The sequence below is a fragment of the Dermacentor variabilis genome, chromosome 2, assembly GCF_050947875.1.
Source record: "Dermacentor variabilis isolate Ectoservices chromosome 2, ASM5094787v1, whole genome shotgun sequence".
In the NCBI taxonomy this organism is placed as follows: domain Eukaryota; kingdom Metazoa; phylum Arthropoda; class Arachnida; order Ixodida; family Ixodidae; genus Dermacentor; species Dermacentor variabilis.
The window spans coordinates 24,501,454-24,522,962 of NC_134569.1; the positions used below are offsets into that span (position 1 = coordinate 24,501,454).

General features: G+C 42.5%; 1 protein-coding gene across 3 annotated transcripts in view; it reads left to right on the forward strand.

Annotated features, from left to right (window-relative positions):
* Positions 1-20,957, forward strand: part of LOC142571521 (uncharacterized) — a 102,366-nt gene extending 81,409 nt beyond the window's left edge. For all 3 annotated transcript variants that reach the window (XM_075679946.1, XM_075679947.1, XM_075679948.1), the window contains 7 exons: positions 3,374-3,458; positions 4,226-4,487; positions 6,165-6,249; positions 11,191-11,372; positions 14,572-14,644; positions 14,791-14,871; positions 19,038-20,957. In XM_075679946.1, coding sequence (XP_075536061.1) covers positions 3,374-3,458; positions 4,226-4,487; positions 6,165-6,249; positions 11,191-11,372; positions 14,572-14,644; positions 14,791-14,871; positions 19,038-19,139 — 870 coding nt within the window. In that variant the 3' untranslated portion in view covers positions 19,140-20,957. The remainder of the gene's footprint in view (positions 1-3,373; positions 3,459-4,225; positions 4,488-6,164; positions 6,250-11,190; positions 11,373-14,571; positions 14,645-14,790; positions 14,872-19,037) is intronic.
* Positions 20,958-21,509: the final 552 nt, after the last annotated feature.

Genomic DNA, 21,509 nt, shown 5'->3' on the forward strand with positions numbered 1-21,509 from the left:
AATGCCTCCATGACTGCTTAGCTTTCGACTGAATCAAACACTTTCTCGTAATCAATGAAAGCTATATGTAAGGGTTGGTTATATTCCGCTCATTTCTCTTTCACCTGATTGATAGTGTGAATATGGTCTACTGTTGAGTAAGCCTTTATGAAATCCTGCCTGGACCTTTGGTTGACAAAAGTCCAAGGTGTTCCTGATTCTATTTGCGATTACCTTAGTAAATACTTTGTAGGCAACGGACAGTAAGCTGATCGGTCTATAATTTTTCAAGTCTTTGGCGTCCCCTTTCTTATGGATTAGGATTATGTTAGCGTTCTTCCAAGATTCCGGTACGCTCGAGGTTATGAGGCATTGCGTATACAGGGTGGCCAGTTTCTCTAGAACAATCTGACCACCATCCTTCAACAAATCTGCTGTTACCTGATCCTCCCCGGCTGCCTTCCCCCTTTGCATAGCGCCTAAGGCTTTCTTTACTTCTTCCGGCGTTACCTTCGGGATTTCGAATTCCTCTAGACTATTTTCTCTTCCATTATCGTCGTGGATGCCACTAATACTGTATAAATCTCTATAGAACTCCTCAGCCACTTGAACTATCTTATCTATATTAGTAATGATATTGCCGGCTTTGTCTCTTAGCGCATACATGTGATTCTTACCTATTCCTAGTTTCTTCACTGCTTTTAGGCTTTCTCCGTTCCTGAGAGCATGCTCAATTCTATCCATATTATACTTTCTTGTGTCTGCTATCTTATGCTTGTTGATTAACTTGGAAAGTTCTGCCAGTTCTATTCTAGCTGTACGGTTAGAGGCTTTCATGCATTGGCGTTTCTTAATCAGATATTTTGTCTCCTGCGATAGCTAACTGGTATCCTGTCTAACGAAGTTACCGCTGACTTCTATTGCACACTCCTTAGTGATGCCCATAAGATTGTCGTTCATTGCTTCAACACTAAGGTCCTCTTCCCAAGTTAAAGCCTAATACCTTCTTGCCGCTAACTCATTGATCAGCTTTTTATGTACCAGTGTAGCACAGTATGGCCCACTATTAAACTGAAAACCCTATTGGTATTTAGGACAACTTTGCTATTTCTTCAGCTTCGGCAGGAGAAAAGCACTTAATTCTATTTGACAGACATTCTATTGATAACATATATTTTCCAAACCTTCATATACGAACTGAGTTGTTATCAGGGCTGGCATACCAATACGGTGGCCCCTTTAAGAAGAGTAGAGCTTACAATGCTAGCTTGATGATGAAATGAGATGATGATGAAATTGTTGATGAGTAGTGTGATTAGCCTCCTGAGCATGTGCAGCACTGTGTTTTTTGCACAAAATTTGGAAGCATAATATATTGTGATATATTTTATGATATTCAATATTCAATTCGATATTTGCCTTTTTTTTTTCATTCAATTGGATATTCGATTTGAAATTTCCTGTTCAGCATTCGCACGCCCCTAGCCAGGTTTGTTTAATGAACTTGGCAAGGGCATGTCAAATCATATTTTGAGCCATGTCTGCATGTGCTGGCAGTAGTAACATGACATCATGTTTACGGGCCAGGGTCTCAGTGAAAGTCTGTGTTTAAATGAGATACCAGAGCATGTGAACAAACTGGTTTCTTGCATCTCATTTAGTCGCATCATGATGATGTGTGCCAGGGAATCTACATTAGAGAAAAATTGAAGCAGATATTGTTGTGGTTGGGCGCTGCAGCAATGTAAGAAGTTCATTTGCCAGCTTTCCAGCCACTGGTGGAGCTCAGTCCAATAAATTTGCTCTTTCTCTCAATTAGGTTTTTTGTTCGGATGGTCTTCCAGTCCTCTTTTGGCTGGAAAAATTTGTTTGCAACTGTACATCAAATCGTAGTGCTGGGAGATTCAATGACACTCTAGCTCTGGTCGATAAATACAGTTTTACAGATTCATTTTGATTGCATTATTTATATGTTTTGACCTGCCATGATGGTTTAGTCACTATGGCATTGTGGAGCTGAGCATGAGGCTGTGGATTCGATTCCTGCCTATGGAAGCCACGTTTTGATGGGGGTGAAATGCAAAAATGCCTGTGTACTTGTTAGATTTAGGTGTCAGATTTAAAGGGCCCCTAAACCACTTCTCCAATATTTTTTTTAACATTTGAAGTAAACATGCATCGAGTTGAATGCCGTCACAATCTACGATGCCAAACACGGCAGCTCTACGTGCCACGGGCGTGCCACAAAATAAAAAATAACAACCTTGTGCTCCTCTCTGAGCCTTTCCGGTATTCCCAGCGCTCGTCTGGTGGTGTCACTAGGAGCAGACACTGTTGATTTGTCAACAAGAACCTACGACTTCCGGTTAGTCTGCTACCAGGTGCGCATGCTCCCTGCTCTTCCTCGTCGTGTTGCCCAGTTGTGTGTGCTTGCAAATTGGTAACTACGGGCCGCAATGCAAGTGCCAAATCGCGCACGATCCAACATAGTCATGCTTAATGGTCTGATTAGATGCACGAATAGAGTCCGACAGTGTATTGCGATGGCTAGAAGGCATCCATGTGCAGTGCTTGGCTGCGGAAGTGCCAACTGGAAAAGCGAGACGACGCGACACAGGCTGCCTCACGATGATGCCCTGTGCAATGCCTGGCATGCAACACACATGCGTGCAACACAGGGTCCATAGTGGCACACTTTGCAGAAGCATGGGCCGGCACGGCAGCCACAGTGGGTAGCAGAGGAGCGCGGAGTCATGGTAACCGGAAGTGCACCATGTTTTGAAAAGCATGTTGGTGATGACATATGTCACCTGACATTTGGTGGAGCACTCTGCGAGGAGGAGAGACCAGCCGACGAACAGAGCATAGCGAAGGAAAGAGCGAAACAAGCGAGGGCCGCATTTCTATCGTCAAACGTATGCAACTCCGCTATTACGGCACTGTGTTTAAAAATTCTCGTGACTACGTGTTCATTGTAGACTCATGCACAACAGCCGCACCACAACTAAATTTCGTCCTCTGGGCATTTTAGGGGCCCTTTAAGACCCTCGGTGGTCAAATTAATCCAGTTATCTCTATTGCGGTGTTCCTTTTCCCTTTAGTCCATTGTGCAATTTTAGCACGGTGAATCTCATAATTACCAATTTTAAAAATTTGTGGTCCAAGGTATGACAGTGTGACTTCATGAACGAGGACAAAAGCCGAAGAATACAGAGTTTCAGTGCTGAATTACAACTGAGAATCCTTAATGTCCAAGAAAAAGAAGATACATTTTCTCGAACAACCTGGCTCCAGGAAAACCACTTCCACTATTTCGAATCATTTGTGCACTTTGAGTTTCTCAAGTGTGATGTTTATGATGCAACTCCAAGTCCTGCTTTTTCATGTGTTCCAGGAAATTCTCTTGGGACCTCGTGTGGCTAACGGTAGTATCCAGTCTTACCTGACGCTCCTTAAAGGAAACTTGCAAGTCAAGCAGGGTGAGTGAATTGCACAACGGCGAGTATTATTAAGTTTCGGTATTTTATGGCTTCAACAACCACTTGTTGTCTTTTCCAACAGCCATTTGCGACTTTTCATTTAAAATTATCGCTGTGACAGGTAATGGGGCGTGGCACGTGTATGTAACTAATTGTCATAGCACAACAGAAGCCAACTTGATGGTGCTCACCTGGATAGGTAATCAATTGCATGCAATTCCCAACACATACATTTTTTTGTTTTTATTTTTTCTTCTTGGTTATGTGTTCATTGAAATGCTTGATTTGAGTTGTGGTGTCAGTGGACGTGCTGTGCAGATCCAAGTGCTCATCATGCAGTAGACATTTCCAGCCACGATGGCTACATTCATGTGGAGTGGAATGGAAAAATTCTAGTGCACTTCAACACAGGTGCATACCAAGAAAACTTAAGGGGTCATAATTATTGCAGGGCCCTCGCTATAGCATCTCTTATAGCATCAGCGTAACTTTGGGATATTATTTACAGTCAAACCTTGATTAGAGAACTCAAATATAATGAATTATTGGCTATAACAAAGTAAATTTGAAGTGTTTCTTGTTGATGCAGCTTGTAACGAATGCATGCTTATGACGAATATTGGACTTAACAAAGGTATTTTCTTGTTTGATGTGACTTCGTTATAATGAGATGTGACTGCCCATTCTTTGCATTACTGTTCCATTGATGGTTAAAGTTTGACTTGAGTGTTTTGAGTAAAATTCAAGTGGGCTCTTTTGATTGACAGGAGATTGTGTATACCTGAGTAAATTCAAAGACAAAAGCCCACTGAAGCCGGTGTCACAAGAGGCTCAAGGGGACAAGAACGCATCGAAAGTGACTGAGGATGGTGGGAACACTGATGGCACCAAAGCTGAAGATGCAGCTGCTGAAGAAGGTGGAGGAAAATCAACGCTTCTCAGAAACCTGCATGGCAGCAACAGTCCCACTTCAGAAGAGGGTGGAAGCCTTGATGTTTTTCGCGTGGAACGACTGTGGAAAAACGAAAGGTGTGTTAAACCTTGAGAGCATCTGTTTTGCAAGTTTAGTTTTTAATTTGGTAGGTGGTGCTCTCTTGAAAAAGAATATTTGCCTGTGGTGCTAAAAAATGCAGGACAGAAAGAAAACAATGACAGTGGTCAAGGTTCTTCTTTCAATGCTAGCATGCAAATTGCAAGCACTGTATCAAAGCCTGTGGATAGAGGTGCTAACCTCTAGTTTACATTGTCCATGATTTTGGTCTTACTTCCGGAAAGAATAGTTATAAATTGGAGCTAGCAGCTGCAGTTGTGCTCTTTTATCTGTTGCTGGAGTTTTGCACTGTGCAGAGCTCTGTTGTAATACTGTAATGAACATTGCTGTTAAGGGGCCAGTGGGTGTTAGAGAGAGAAAAAAAAAAATTCTTCCTCAAGATATGGTGCTTGAAACTTGTACATACTGTTACATAAGCACATAATGTTATGTGCTTATTTTTAATATGCAGTCCATTTTTGTTTATCATCTCTGGCGCTAATATCATGCTAGCTTCCTTTAAAGGGACACTAAAGGCAAATCCTAAGTGGACGTGGACTGTTTAAATACCATTCCAGAAACCTCGCAATGCTTGTTTCGTGCCAAGAAAAGACTTAGTTTACGAGAAAATTGCATCTGAACGGTCCGAATACCTTTTTCATAATTCAGTTATCCCGCCACCCAACTAGGGGAGTGGTGATGTTGCATACGCCGTCACCACCCTTTTCTGCCGTCGGTGAGTAAAACGGCGTCCAACAGACGGCGGTACCGTGCCAAGACAGGCTTTAAAGACAGAGCGGTAGATTCGCCGCTACAGCTGTTTTTTGTCCAAGTGGCGGGGACCGTTCGAGCATCCCGTGACATCACATGGCAATGGAATTCTCTGCTGCTTCCAGTTTGTGCGAGTTTTGCGAGCAATCAAAACCAGTGCAGCACTACGCGATAATGAAACTACTAAAACGTGAAAGCGTGGGCGGCACAGAGTCGAGCGAAAATGAAACCCTCCGACCGCCCGCGTAGTTGTGAAGGGTAATTTCAGTGAGTTCTTTTGTCTAAAAATTAAATACAACTGGACAAATAGCATTTTATTTCGTCTTACAATACAAGGATGTTTTTTGCAACAAGTAGTTAAGTACTAGTGACAGAATTTAACTGAGGAGTGCCTTCGTCATCAGGCGGGCAAGTACTTGGGTGTACAGGGGGAGTCTCTAATCATATCCTGCAGTCACCTCAATTTCTCGATTATTAAGGCTCTGTTCGTGATAATATTGATGCTCTAGAGATTCTCCGGCACTAATCTACTACTTTAGCTTTACTTAATATTTGCCTTTAGTGTCCCTTTAAATAATATTTTGCAGATCTTTGCAGAAAATAATCAAAGAAAACTTGCATAAAATTAGAAACAAATAAAGATGGATTTCATATTCGAAATAAGCATATAAAATTACATATATGCTCAAGTTCTCAGCACCATACCTCAAAGAATCAAGATTTTTAAAAATTAGTTTGTCTAGGACCCACATCTTCCTTAGGGCTGAAATATTCTTGCAGTCCACTTTTATCTGTGCAGTGTAGTGTCAATGCTGTACCTGTGTAAACTTGCTGATTCGTCATCAGTATTGATCTTCCGGCAATTATATTTCTGACCTGTGCACTGCTCATGTGTTTGTTTACAGAGGAGAGAAATTCATCTACGGGCACCACTACCTCAGGCCACACGAGACCTTTCATGAGCCAACCCGCAAGTTCTACCACAATGAGGTACGTAGGCTGGCGAACATGTGAGACCACAAATCATCAAACTCTGCGTGCAATTGCACTGCAAAGCTAACACGCTGTCCTCCATGCATTCTGTAGCCATCTCAAAACTTTGCCTGAATCCTAGAAAAAAGAAAGGAAAGAAATAAAGTGGTACACTTTTAACGTGCTATGAGCCATGCATCAAATACAGAAAATGTTTTCGCATTTTCACCTTTAAATACACAGTGAGCTCAACCAGTGATGACTGGTCTGTCCAGAAAACTTAACCCTCTGTAAAAATGTTGACACCCTTGGGGGCTTATCTTGTCCCCAGAAAATAAGTTGTCTGTCTGGTGTACATTTTTTTTTCTTTAACGCTCTACGCTTGCTACTTTCCTGTCAAGAATACTATGTCGCACTGATATGTGCGTGCTCTTTATGACTTAAAGTATCGTGAGCACAGCGTTAATGAAAGGAATGACATATAAAATAGGTAGGTGACTGTTATAGTTGGAAGGCAAGATTCTGAGCCCTAAATGGTTCCAGCATTTCTTGGAGTGTAGCCTATTGATGTTCTAGCAAGGAAACAAACATACATGTGTGATGATGGGTGATGCATTACTCCTATGGGTGCCTGCACAGGTGCGACCACATGCACAGGTCGTCCCACTTGAGCATGCATTGCTGTAGCTGATTGTACATCACACTACTTGAATGAAACATTCTGTTTTGAACCCACTGCTGTGGTTCATGTTGTATGTGTAGTATTATTTCCTTTATTTTGTTTGCTGTTAAAGGTCCCCAGTTACAGTACGCAGTACATTTATGCAAACATGTGGAGATGCGGGGGCTTGGAAAAAACAGAATTTTGTGAAAAGTTCTTTTTCTTTTTTAGTTTATTCTCAGGCCATGAAAAGCTGAAAAACACACAGGGTTCAAATTACCAAATAAAATGGAGTGTATTGGTGTAAATTATGCAAAAGGTAAGTTAGTGAAAGGGTGGAACTCCTGCGCCAATTGCGCCATTTTGATACAAACACAAATTCCTGCGCCTAACACAGAAAATTGACGGAAATTACGCCACACTGCATCAGAACAACTTTGGCATGTGTGCTCCGGCAGTGGCCGCGAACAGACAGATTCATTCTCCGAAAAAGAGTGCAGCCATTCCCATGCTGCACACCATGCGACTGCGCCTCCTGCACAGTTTCTTGTAATTTTCGCGCTTGTAACACTAAACTTTTTGGCGCTTCCAGCGCCAAAAATTTCAGCGCATTGGCCTGGGCTTCCAGGCCAATGCGCGTGCAGCCATGCACTCTCAGCTATCTTCGCTGCTGACAGAATGGCCAGGGCAGCTATTTAGAGTGTATTAGAATATGATTGAGTGGGCCAAGCAGTGCAGCGCTCCCTATAGCTGAGGCGCAAAACAACAAAAAGTAGGCTGAGGGCGCTGCGAGCGAACTAGATATATCAGGGAAGCGCGTGCTGCATTGCGAGTGGGCATCTCTATCCCCAGGGCCGGTATAAGATAAAACTATTCCAATATATTTTTATGCCCATATGGGCAAGGCCTGAGCCATTTTGACCTAATAACGGATTCTGAATAAAAAGTCACAGTTTCGCCCGAAAGGCCAAGCATAGATTGCAGCAGAAAATTAGTAGACAACTATACGAAATAAGAATAGTAGCTTTATTGGCTGTATAAACTTATAAACATTTGCTTACTCACTAAATTAACAAGCATAGTGTCATGCAGGCACAAGCAAACATGAACACATCTCGCTGTATCACCGCAGAAACTCGCTGTCAGAGCGCTGTCATGAAGAAGCGTGTCAGCAGCAGCGAGTGAATTGACCTTTGTGCTGCCTTTCGCTTCAGCACGGACTATGCAGCGAAAACACAGCGAACATGAAGTTATCAGCACTTGCACTCTGTCTCCATTGCAGATCGTTTTCAAGATAGGGCCCGCGCGGCCGCCCCATATTCAGCAGCTGCCAGAGTAGAATGTCGCCTCTCGTCAGTGCTTTGGCATGACGAAAGACAGCACGCTTCCTCCCCGCTTTCCTCCTCTGTGCACGTGAGATTGAGCCCTCATTGTTGGCTCATCCTCGCACGCTTTCACTTGCACATACAGGCTACAGCATGCGGCGATGATGTTATCACCCTTGGACTTTATACAGAACATCACGACGACGACGACGGCAGAAATGCGCCTAGAGTGTTCATGTAATTGCTATCACAGTAAAAACAGATTGGAATAGTTTTACATTATACCAGCCCAAGGTGGCTCTCTGGGTCTGCAGTGACATATGGTGACTCAGAAATTATGTTACCGCGTCGATTGGACCTCATAATTTGGGAACATTTTTTGCTATCATCATGAGCGTCGGCACGGGAATATATAGCTTGATCGTAGTGCCACTGATATCTTCAGCTTTGTTGGAAAATATGTGCTGTGCTGCCGCTCAACCCAATTTTCCATATTCTTGTGCGCTATAGCTAATAAGGGCGCTTCTACGGCCCCATGTTCTGATTGGCTTGTGGGAAGGCGAAACTATTTCTGTTATGTAGAAATGGTTTTCAATAAACCACAGTAGTTCATAACTCTGGTGTCTTCATGCGGTCTGTTGTTGAAGTGCATTTCCAAGCACTTCACTAATACTGTTGAGACATAAAAGAAAATTGTGTTTATAAAAAAAATATCTTTGGCTATTTTTCGAAATTTTGGACTCACTATTGTAGAACATATGCTTTTTGTCATTGCTACCACTTATTAAAAATTTAGAGGCACTATTACTAAAAATTGCATGCGCTAGGCGTTTTCAGTATTAGGGTAATCTGCTTCAAAATTCAGCTTGAGACGTTGCTTAATGCAGTTACAGTACAGCGCTCATATTGGCTTATTCTGTGTTTCATCATGGTTTCGAAGTGCGCTGCCAAATTTTATATTCCATTATTCTACCAAAATTAAAATTAGCCTGCTCCAAACTGTTTCAAAATGAAATTTCATCTGCTTTAAATTGCTCTGAAAATGAAATTTACTCTGCTCCAAGCTGCTCCAAAATGCAGTTTTACTTGCTCCAAAAATTGCTCCAAAAGGACTGGGCGGTCCCACCCCTGCACGTATAGAGTTGCGCTCAAATTTTGCATTGGGAGTATTGTAATTGTCGGTGAACTTCTTATAATGTGTTTCCAAAATTTTCAGGGAAAAAAGGCTTCTTTTCTTTTGTCATGGCTTTTTCACGGCTTCTTAATTCCCAGAAATTTTCCATCAGTACAAGCATCTATTGTTATGAAGATATCAGTAGATTCCAGAAATTCTACATTCTTTGCTTGTTAAAGCTTGATGCTATCATACTTGGGCTCTGTCCATCCTTTGTCTTCCTTTGCTTTCTTTAACTGAATATATATTTCTCCTCTTTTGGTCTTGTAAGAATATTGGCTGAAAATCTTATTTGTTTTACCATTTAAACACCTTCTCAGCTTTTCAGTAAGGCTGAGTTTAAAGTATGGTGGAATGATTAGTTGTAAAAGTACTACGGTGAAACCTCATTAAACCGTAGTTGACTGGAGCTCGGAAAAAGTACGTACTAAACGGTCGTACTGTTTAACCGAATTAGCATGAGATCGCCCACTTGTCGTCGAAAAGGGAACTCAGAGAGAGTGCGATGAAAGGGGAAAAAACATGCAGTATTTATTCACTTCGCGTGACAAAAGTGTTATTTTCGTTTGATGCCGCCGGCGGTCTAGCATGACGACAGCAGCCTCAAACTTACTGAAGATGCGTGCCAGCTTTTCAGCCAGCCCTCTCTTCTCGGCAAACACGGGCATGGTAGGTTTCTCGTTGGCGTTACGTATTCTCCGTGCAAGCGCGCAGTAGTGCTGCAGAAGTTGCGCCTTTTTCATTGCCGGGTGTTGGAGTTCAAAATACTTTTCGTTTGCGATAGTTACGTTATCGCGCCCGTGTTCTCGTCACGACAATTGCATTCATGAGGCTGACGTAACGCGCAGCTTCTGCCACTGTCAGGCCTGAATCGCCCGTGCTGTCGCTTTCTGTGTCGTCCTCATCACTGCTACTGGTCGACACTTCGGCAACAACAGAGGCAACGATGGCGAAAAGTCGAACCTCATAGCCAACATCTCTTCGCTGTGGCAGCAGCGCTGCCGCGCAACTCCTTCGCATTCTAAATGCCACACACTGTAGTCAACAGCAGATCCCTGTCGCGTGCCAGCGCCGACTCCTTCGTGTCACATTCGATAGCACGGACGATGTCTAATTTGTCTTCTATGCTGAGCACCCGGTGTCTTTTTTTATCCGAGCTTCGGCATGACGTGAGTCCTCGCTTGCACGACGCCACAACGCTCTCTGGCACGGCGTCAAAATGATGTTGATGTTGATGTGGCTTCACGCGCAAATGCACAGGGCGCTTGGAGGCCCTTGTTCTGATCTCTGAGGCTTGTTGTTCTGCCGGGCCGCCCGATGGAGACGACGCACCGCCGTGTTTACGCAACGAAAAGTGGAAACGCTACATTTTAACCGATGCATACGCAAACTGGTACGGTTTGTGCAGTTACAAAACACATTATGTTCAATGGCCGCTGAGTCGGGGATTTGACTTCACTACTTTTAAAACGAAACTACTGTTTAAGCGGGTACGGTTTAACGAGGTTTTACTGTAGAGGCTTCCAATAAATCAATGAAACAAGCATAATTTTCTGTACATTTCTTATAATTTTTTCGTCTGTTTTTTTTTTTTTTCTCCTGAATACTGATCTATGATGACATGTGGTAAGGGTAATTGTCCAGGGATGCATTTTATCCTTAGTTGGGTATAACACAAATGAAGGTGTCCACTCGCATTGCTTGCTAAGACATGCTTCATTATGACTTGCGGTGATCTTTACATTGTATGGCATGTAAGGGCATAATCTAGCTCACCCTGATATACATCTTGTACGCAGGTTCTACGTGTGCCCTTGTATGAAATACTGCCTTTGGAATGTGTCGCTGGAGCTTGCTGGGTGCTTGACCTGGCCACCTACTGCCGAGGTCGGCCACGGGGTGCAACAGAGAAAGATGTCTACATCTGCGAGTACCGCGTTGACAAGAGTGCCCGGCTTTTCTACAAGATTAACAAGCCCCGGTAAGACACCTTACGTATGCTGTGCCATACTTTCCCAAACCAGAGCCTAATTCTTGACTGTCACTTTTGCCATTTCTCCTCAACTTCTCCAAGTAGCTGAAGAGGCCTGTGCCTTGTCATGAACATATACACCGTTTAAGTTTGGTCAGTAATCAGCATTGAAATTATTGTGCTGCTAGTATAAACATTTTCTAAGTGTTGCATGTGGTTATTGCAGTTAGTATTTGACACATTGCACCCATATTTCACTTTTGAAAGCATTGCGGTGCCACATTATCAGTCAGTGCTGCTATGTATTTTGTAAGATAGCCTTTAAAAACTCTGCCTTTCCTTGGTGGAGAAGGTTTGATCACTAGTGGAGAAAATGAATGCCCACCTTTTTGGATTTTGTGCCCAAACTATGGCATCATTGACATGTTGCAAAGTATGTATGAAAAGATCTTGCCCTTTTGCTTTGTCAAACAGTACAAATGGAAGGGCCATACTGTTCTAATAAAAAGGGAAGCTTTCACTTTCAGCTCCTGGTCATGTGTGTACCACTCTGGCACTGGAAACATCATTCCTTTAAATGAGCATGCCGTGTGTAGGAGTACTACTTTGTGTAGCTTTTATTCAGGACTGGGGATGCGATTTTCACAGCGCACGCACACTAGAGTGCTGCCAACCTCCATGACACACGAGCATGCAAGTGCAGAATATGACATGCACACGGTGATAACGAAACACTTAAATTTATTGAATTTTTACTATAGAAACACTCACTTCTGAAATGCTTCAGCATTGCTTGAATGTTAGAAACCAGACAAGAGGCAGGCACGCAAGGATGAAGCTAGGATATTTGTTTTTTATTTGTGCTGCAGCTGCTAGTGGCCGTCACTGTTAAGGCTGAGCTACATGGAGCAAACTTTTGCAATGAACTTCGCGCCGCAGAAATAGACACGGTGGCATGACGCCGATTGTTTGCTGGCTTGGCTATATGGAGTGGAAAAGAGGTGTTCGCCACTGGGCGTTCACCACCTGGCTGCTAATATTGCCAGACTCAATAAACATGTTTTTCTAAAACAAGAAAATGATAAAAAGATATTTAATCTGTTAATGGCCAAGCAATTAAAAAGAAGACTTTCATAGATGCATTTACAAACGATTTGTACACATTCTAGTGTGCTGTAAGCATCTTAGTGGGCTCTCAATGCATCGTCTGACTACATTGTGTAGTGGCACAAGCTTGGAGCTTGGTACAAGCCTGCAAGTGACTGCGCAGCGACAGTTGTGGTGATTAATTGGTCCAACGGCGCACAGACGTTCCAGAAAGTTTTGTTCTCCAACAGCAACATTAGTTCGTCACTTTCTTTTGTGTGAAAACACATTGTGAAGATTTACATTTACCTTAGTTTCAGTTCCTGAAAGCTTCCTCGAACAACAGGTGTCTTGCACTGCAGCCGGAGAGGATAGCTTTATCCAGATTTGATATGAAACAGGTCTGCCAGCTGCTCTCACTCTCGATGCCTCCAGTCTTTCCGTGCGCAGTCTGGGCCACACAGATGCATACAGTGTGGAAACCAGGCATAGTTGGCTTCTATCTATCATGTCTTGCCCCCCTTTTCCCTCAAGGCACTCGAGCACACAAGGTCGGGCATTCGCCACTGGGGGAAGTTTGTCACTTTGACACCAGTTTTTCACTCCATGTAGCCCGGCCTGTAGGTCACTGTTAGGCATTGAGTTCAGTCTCTGCCTTATGAGGGCTACTGTACCCTGTTTCCTGTATCGCAGGCAACACTGTGCAAATAGGGCACTACATATGAAAAATAGGTATGTAGGTAATTCTATGTAATTGATTCTATGTAAATTTAAGACGATGAACAAAACGAGAACAAAGTGAAAGCAGGAGCCAACGTTTCGACAAGTGGGCTTGTCTTCTTCAAGGCGACATATGCTTTCCTCGCCACGGTATATATAGGTGGGGTTCTAAAGAGGAGAGAGCGTAAGGCGGGTGGGTGCAGCAATGGGCGAAGGATGTTAGCGGTGAGGGTGTCGTATTGAGAATAAAGGAGTGCTGTGCACAAGGCCAGTGACACAACCGTTTGTCAATCACATGTCAACGGCCGTGTGTCAGCCGGCGTGTCAATGGCATGCACAGAAGCCCTCTATTACCTGTTTCGTTGGTGGTCGTGGGCTATCGTGTCTCTAAATGAGACTATAGAAGGAGCAGGAGAAACTGGTGTTTGTGGGGGAAAAAAAATTCAAAGAAAATACTGAAATGGAATAAATGAACAAATAAAAGGGGAAAAAAGGGGAAAAAGACACTAAGAAACGAAACTAAGTGTTGTTGCCTATAGCTTGAACTTTAACATAGGGATTAGATTCTAAAGCTCCCTTTGAAACGGTTATGCCTATTGGTTGCAATGTCTTGAACTTATGGATAAGGTATGATTCTCTGTATTTTTTTTCTCGTTAAGAACGGAAATTTGACTGTCTGATGTAGAGTTTAAGTTCATCAAAGTTGTGACCTGGTTGGTTGAAATGCTCGGCAACGGCTTTGGGAAGCTTTTTAGCTGTGCCTGTGCGATGTCCATTTAATCTGACATTCATTGATTGTCCCATTTCACCAATATATTGTTTCTTACAGTGTTCCCGAATGTACCAAGGGTTACCTATTGCTGCAACAGTAACTTTAAAGACATGTTAGTGCAAGCAAAAGTCAGCTAACATCATTTCCCCGTAATAAGAGCATGTTGTCACCCCAAGTGCAAAACCTGCAGGCTCCTTCAAAGTGACATTAAAATTAGAAGCACCACAAATAGTTATACACACGAAGTCAAATCTAGCTTCACTTGTATAAGTTCGGATGTGATTTATATGCTTCTGTAAGAAACAATATATCCATGATTTGTGGAATGCCTCTCTTGAATGGCAACATGAATTTGGCTGGCTACTTCCGCTACTTAAATGCAGCATGCAGCCATAGTTGCATTTACATTTAAGATGCGACACTTAGAGAAAGCGACAAACAATCATTGCGGTGAAGTTTACGGTGAAAATGTAACTTCACTACACCCTGCAGTGCCTGGATGTTAGGCTGTATTGATAGCACACAAAGCCACGTACCTCTGTGTTTCTGCTAACAGTGATCAACATAGCATTTGTCATAACATGTTTGTAGCTTATAACGAGGAGTATCTTTTTATTTTCCACAATGCAGGTTTCCTGTTTGCATGAAAAGCTACGCCTTTGACACCTTTGACACAAAGCTTGGTCCAAAGAGAACATACTCGGTTAGTATTTTTTAAGTTCCTTGTCTGTTCCTGGGATGAGATGCCATATTAAGTTGATATTATTTCTTAAAATTGATTGATCTTTTTTTACCTTGTTTGTTGTGTAGAATTTTCATACTTTCTTTTTCTTGTGTGTGACCACCTAGCCTCGAAGCAATCCTGTTGTATACCAGAAACGCAGCCGAGCAAAGACAGCACAAGGGTTTCCTGATGACCGGAGTGCTGACGTGAGTTAATAGAAATTTCACTGCAGTGCCAGTATATGCGAGTTTTACACTGTACCCGTTATGTATATTCTGTGCAATCATCCAGAATCTCTACAGCTTGCTCAACAATTTCAAACTGTCACTACAGACAGAAGAATCTGAGTAGTAAGTGTGCGGTGAACGGAGAGTGCTTTCGAAGATGCACCAGGGTAATTATAATTTGCACATATTATTACGAAGGTTGTTGCCTACTGAATGGCCTCATATAGCATGAAAGTGTATTTTATTTACAAATAACTGCTGATAGAGGAACAAAATGTATTGGGCAGAAACCTACTTGTACCACTTGGCTTGAGGTAAAGTGCAAGAGAGCACGTAGGACAACAGAAAGGAACGAAGACGCAGCGCTGTGTCTTTGTTCCCTTTTATTGTCCCACGTTGCTCTCTTGCACTTTATCTCAAGTTATGCAGTGCCAGCTAGCCCACTGGTCTGTTCTTTTCAACTACTTGTACCCTCATCTTGAAAAGCACTTCATGCCATTAAAAGCTATAAAAAGCAGAATGCATAGCAAATTGCAAATTAGTGAGCCTCAGAGTCAGTATGATGCATGGGAATATGTGATTTCAGGGACTAATATAGGATGATGCACAGGAGATTCAGAATTGGTGCATGATGCATGATGTCGGTGGCCCAAAGAGTACAATGCATGTTGCAGTAGTGGTAATGTGATGTATGTTGTTGGATGTTCATTGTGCTAAGAACACTGTGGCAAGCACGGAGGCAGCGCGATGTGAGACTGGGAAATAGAGGACTGATGCCAGACTATCTCGCGTCATAGCAAGTTATTTATGTGCATCATTTGCATCACAATGACTAACAGTGCTTCAACAGTGGGTGCTTAGTAAGGTGTGAGTATTAACTGTCAACACAGTATTTGTTGTGTGCAATCCACATGCCTTTAAGTAACTTTTTAAATATCTAGTAGCCTCACAGATAATATGCAGGCAGATGCATTCATTGAGATTCCGTAATGCACAGACTGATGGTATGTCAGAGAAATAGAATGGGTAACAAGGGAAATATTGAATGGTTCAGTGAGATTGAAAAATTTGCAAGGTCTTTGGAACAGGCCCTTGTCCTGTAATTAAGGCCCTTCAGTGGCCTTAATTAAGTGACAGCGATAATTATGATGATCCTTACGATTTGCTTACACATGAAAAAGGTGGTTGATCCAAGAGATGGCTGCAACAGGCAACGTGTGCTATCTCCCATTGGGATCACGGCCTATCATCCTTGTATGCAAGTCGTCTATGCCAAGGCCATATATTTTCTCCTTCCTAAATATAGGTTTAGTGTTATGCTGACTAGGTGCCCTCAAAGCTGCTCTACCATTTCAAGGCATTAATGTGCCACAATGCAGAATTCACGCTGGCATGCAGTATAACTTCATGAAAATAATTAGTTGGGATATGGGTGCACAAATATGTGGAAAAATTGTGCTTAGGTTTTGACTTTTCAATTGCAGTTGGCTGCCAAAATTTCCATGCTGAGATGTTAATATGCAGGAAACTATCACACTCTTCCCTCATTATCATGACACTCGTTAATATGGACTGCTTGTTAGCAAACTTTCATGGTGCATTTAAGACTCATTAATATGAAGTGTAAAAATGAGCAGTGGTCTTTAAAGCCCATGTTTTTCTGTTAATACAGACAGCTTTAGCATGAATGCAAATTCAACTACCTTAAGCAGACATTGCGAATCTATTTTGAGCTCGGAATGGCTTTGTAAAAAAAGGCATGATGTTTTTCCTGATTTACAGAAACACAATAACCTGTTGCCATGCATTCACATTTGCCACTATAAATGCTGAATGCAGTGGTACCCTGCATGTGTGACATCGTATATGCCGTAGACAGAGCTTGCTGCATCATGCGATTGAGAAAATGAGCCAGATTGGTACAGACACCGGTTTGTTACACCATGAATCACACTAGCTCAGTTAACTCTCTAGGCTGTGGGAGTCGTAACAACTGCAGGCAGATTCAGAACATAAGCACTACGTTTCTTTAAAAGTACTTGCCTGAGAAAAACTGAAAAACCCAGTAGTTTTCACCACATGGTAAACAAGTGGAAGATAACTATGCAGGGTCAGAACGAAATATGGGAATGTAAGAGGCAATGGCATATTATTTACCTTAAATACAGTGGTCTTCTGGGAATACCTCTTTTTCTTAGCGCGTTCATTATGGGCAGCACTTTATGGACTGGTTTTGCAGGGAATGAAAGTGTCCATATTATAAAGCGACACTAAAGAGAAATTATATATCTGTTGAGACAGGTAGAGTATTAAACTCCATTTGGCATTTCTTTTGGTGGAAGAAGGTTGATTACTTGAAAATGAAGGCTAAATATTATGTCCAAATGGTGGCACTAGTTGCATCAGTGCAGCATCATAAATTGGTTGTATTCTTGCATATTTGAGCTGTTAATGTGCACAAAATGTCGACAGAGTTGTGAAATTTGGTGTTCGATTAATTTTGAATGCAGTGTAACCTGCCCTTGTTTACCAACAGTTAAATAGCTCCAAGCAGACGTATTCAAAATCTATGATGTCTCGGAGAGTTGCTGCAGTATTTTTAAGGTGGCACTGCAACAATTCTCTTTTTGTGTCCCTTCTGGCTTTTACTGAGCTTTGGATAATGGTGAGACTGGCGTAAGGTATTTATTAAATTTGAAAGTGCATTTTTTTGAAAGTTTACTCAAATAAACAGCCAAATGTGGTATGGTGCATATTCTTCACCCATTTTGTCATGTGAGAAAGCACCACACACTCAAATTGGCTTTTCACCACCTTAACCATATGGAACCCTTGCTTCATTGAACAAAAGCATGATGTGATTTGACAGGATAAGTCAAGGCACGTAGTGCTGCTGAAACTACTGTTGCGTGTTTAATGCACATTAAAACCAGAGTGCCTTGTTCATATAGATTGCTTGTTTTCCATGCAAATGCCACTACTGGTTATTATTTGGGCAGTAGTCAGGATCAATAATTGATTACACTTATCGTGCAACTTGCCATCACACTAGGCCTATCAAGATAACCCAGCCATGGCAAGTGGCCACGTTACATTCGTAAATTTGAACAACTTCCACCTGGCTTAGGAAGCCAATTGGTGGGTGAGTTCCAATGCAAAAACATGTATGTTTGCCTGAAAGGCGTTACCTGATTGATGTCGATACATGCTATCCATGTGGAAAAACTTGCTATGCTTGTGCAGGTTGCACACAAGCAGGATGAGTGGATTTCCATACGCAAGGGGTGCGCATTACAGTCGATAACATCGCTCTCTCAGTCTCTCTATTTTCTAGTCAAAAAGACCATGCATGTGCGATGATTTATGTTAATCGGAGGATTGCGTGCTTCTTTCTTGCAGCCTACGTGAACACCTCCCACTCCTTGTCCTAAAGTAGTGTAGGACTGGAGTGGGAGCAATATGAGGCGTCTTCTGGAATGAGAGTCTTCGGCAGACGATGAGGAGCAAGGGTGCACTAGCAGAAATTCATAATGGCATTTAGTATTCCAGAAGTGCAGTCTAACTATCTAGCTTAATGTTGACACACATACTTGTTTATCGAACTGCCGCATTTCATCATATAACAAATGTTATCGCTCAGCGCAGGATGGCGCCTGCATGTATCTGAAGTTTCTGTAATGTTATCGATGGTTCTATCCATCGTTTGTCGTCACCAAGCCATGTGTATTCTGATTGCATGTATGCACGACACGAATGGTGTTGAACTTTTTGGAAGACACATGCGCACCAGCGATTACTCTGGAATGTTCGATGGCTCATGTATAAAAGCCAACGTGCTTGTACCGCTGATCAGATTTTCACCGTTCACTGACTGTGTTTGCGGCTATCGTTGTGCTTTGAGCGTAGCCTGTTTTTGAGGACACAGGTTTGCCCAATAAAACACTGGTTTCGCCATTTACAGTTTTGCTGCTTTCTTCACCATCACTACCACGTGACAATATTTCTGATCAGTGTGCTTTTTGATGAGGCAACATTATATATCACTGTACAGCTGGCATCCTGGTGCATTGCCAAGGGCATGCTGCCTATTGAGTGCAGATCTGCTTGCGTTTTGCTGACCTAGTTAACTTTGCTGTTGCGTGCAGAGAGAAGTGAAGAAGGAGCGCCTGGACAAGGTGGTGCGTCGTCTGGTAGCATCTGCCGCAGCGGAGGAAGATACAGAACTGCCGCCATCATCCCAGCGGTAACTGCAGCAGGATTGGTGCTCACGTCACAGTGTGTGCTTGCAATGGTGCTGCCTGCACCGAAGCTGCCTCGTGAAGCAAAACTGAATGCTGAGCCTCCTGCAGTGTAGACGCACACATCCGTGTGCCACACTATTTGAGGTGTCCTCTGTGCCCCCACCCCCCCAGAAACTGTAGAGGCAGGACCTCTGGAAGTGCACTGCAGGAAGTGTGTGTGTCTCCTCTTGTACAGCCATTGTTGTTCAGCGCTTCATGCATCCCACCTCGACGTTTGTATGCATCATGCGGCCCATCATGCATTTCATCAGAGAGCCACTGTTCATCACCAGCTGTCCCCTGCCTTTTTTATTTTGCCAAATGTTGTCGACTTCCTGGAACAGCAAATATGGATTGCTACGTTTCCTATTAGTAATTTTTTTTTTGCACCCACCCTTTTGATTTATGCACTGCTGCACATTTGCCTATGCCTGCAATGTGCATGTCATAGCTGCCATAGAATTTTCTTGTTGCTTTTTTGTTCTCAAAAAGAAAGTACAAAACTGATGTAAAGTGAAGAGGACCTAATACTGGGCAGCTTCCAGCATTGTTTTACAGGTGAAGAGCCGCATCATTTTGGGAACTACTTCTTTAGTCAGCTTGTGTAGCACAAATGTGTTCCCACATTTTACAAGATTGGGCTTGTCTGCAGCCAGATTAGGGCAATAATGCTAAGTGATTTGTGCACTGTATTTGAGAGACGTGTGATGCAGTGCTGCAACCACATTGCATTTTTAATGAGGTGATGGCACAAGCTTTCTTTTCTGCCTCAATGAGTCTCGCTCTTTTAGGTTGTGGGTCTTTTGTTGTAGACCTGGCACTGGCCTTTCGTGTAGGTTGACTACATTATTGTCAATATTGATGGGCCGAGGCAGAGGTACCTCATGCAAAGCATTGAGGCCTACACGTCGAGGCTTCCGTTATTTATTTATATGTGACATGTCGCTTTTGTTGGCTTGCATTGTTTTACTACCTAGTGGTTGCACTTTACACATTTCTCTTTCATTGTGCCTAGCTCTTCTGCACTCCCCTCTGCCTACCTTTTGTGTTGTACACATATCTTCAACTGCCACATTTTCTTCCCCCTACTATAAAAATGAACTCTGTGGCATGAAGCAAAAAAAAAAAAAAAAAAAAGAATGATACCGGTTTATCAGAAAGAAAGCATAGCAGTTAAATAATTTGTCCTGGTCCAGGGATAGAACCCGGGACCAACTCCTTTCCTGAGGTGGTCGCTCTACCATCTGCGCTAATGAGGAGGCTAGCAGATCGTAGAACAAGGCCGAATTAATCGAAAACTCGAAGCGGAGGGACACCAATTTACTATGAGGGGGTAAATCTTGGTAAATATAAAGATCCACATAGTTCATTTTGCACCTTTTTAATCAATTTTTCATGTCGCAATCGTTGTAGGAGAGGGCACTCATCACAGTTTCTCAAGATATTTCCTAATTGTGTTGCGCCATACCTTGGATTTTAGTTCTTGAGAATGTAAATGCCAGCCACTTCAAGTCATTGTATATAAATACTCAGTGATTTTAAAGAAAACAAATGGATTTCTGAAGTGTGTTTTGGTTGTTTTATTGCTCTAATGGTATATTGCACCTTGAGTGCACAGTCTTGGGAATACACTATTTCCGTTCTTCATATGGTTGCAAACCATTGTCTGTACATAACAGAAGCCTTTGCTCTGTTCACATTGACTGGATCAGCATGTTTCATCTTTTTTTTCCCTGGTGTTAAGCCATGTCTTCATGTATTAAACGTTATTTTTGACAAAAACCATTCATGTTTCAGTGTTTTTCTGCCTCTTGCTTAACCTTGAGCTGGCACCAGAACAAGCTAGGTAGTTTCAAACTCCTGTGTCCAACTATGCATACCTGCCACCTCTCGGATTTTTCGTAATGTATGCAAATTTGGGCTCGTTTTACGGTTTTACAAATGTTGCGTCAATATTTCTTAAAAATAAATTCTGTTCCTCAAAACGCTTTTCTCGTCAGTCAACAAACCTGCCATTGGTAGTTGTCCGATCATAAAAGGATACAAGATGGATAACTTGCTTCAAGCAAGGTTATACAGATAAGTTCCCGAAATTGGCAACAGCAGTGTCAGTGGAAAAGTCTGTGTGGTCTAGAAAATTATTTAGAGCTTATCAGTCTTTGCTGTTCGAAGTCTGTTGCTGCATGTAAAACTAAGCCATCATTAATAAAGTGCATGTGGATCCCACGAAAGAAGTGTGTTCGGGACAAGATTCAAAAGGATGCTACCTCCCCTTTAGGGTATTGTGTCCATGGACAAAATTTTAGATTTAAAATTTTTCAGGCTGGCATGTGTGAA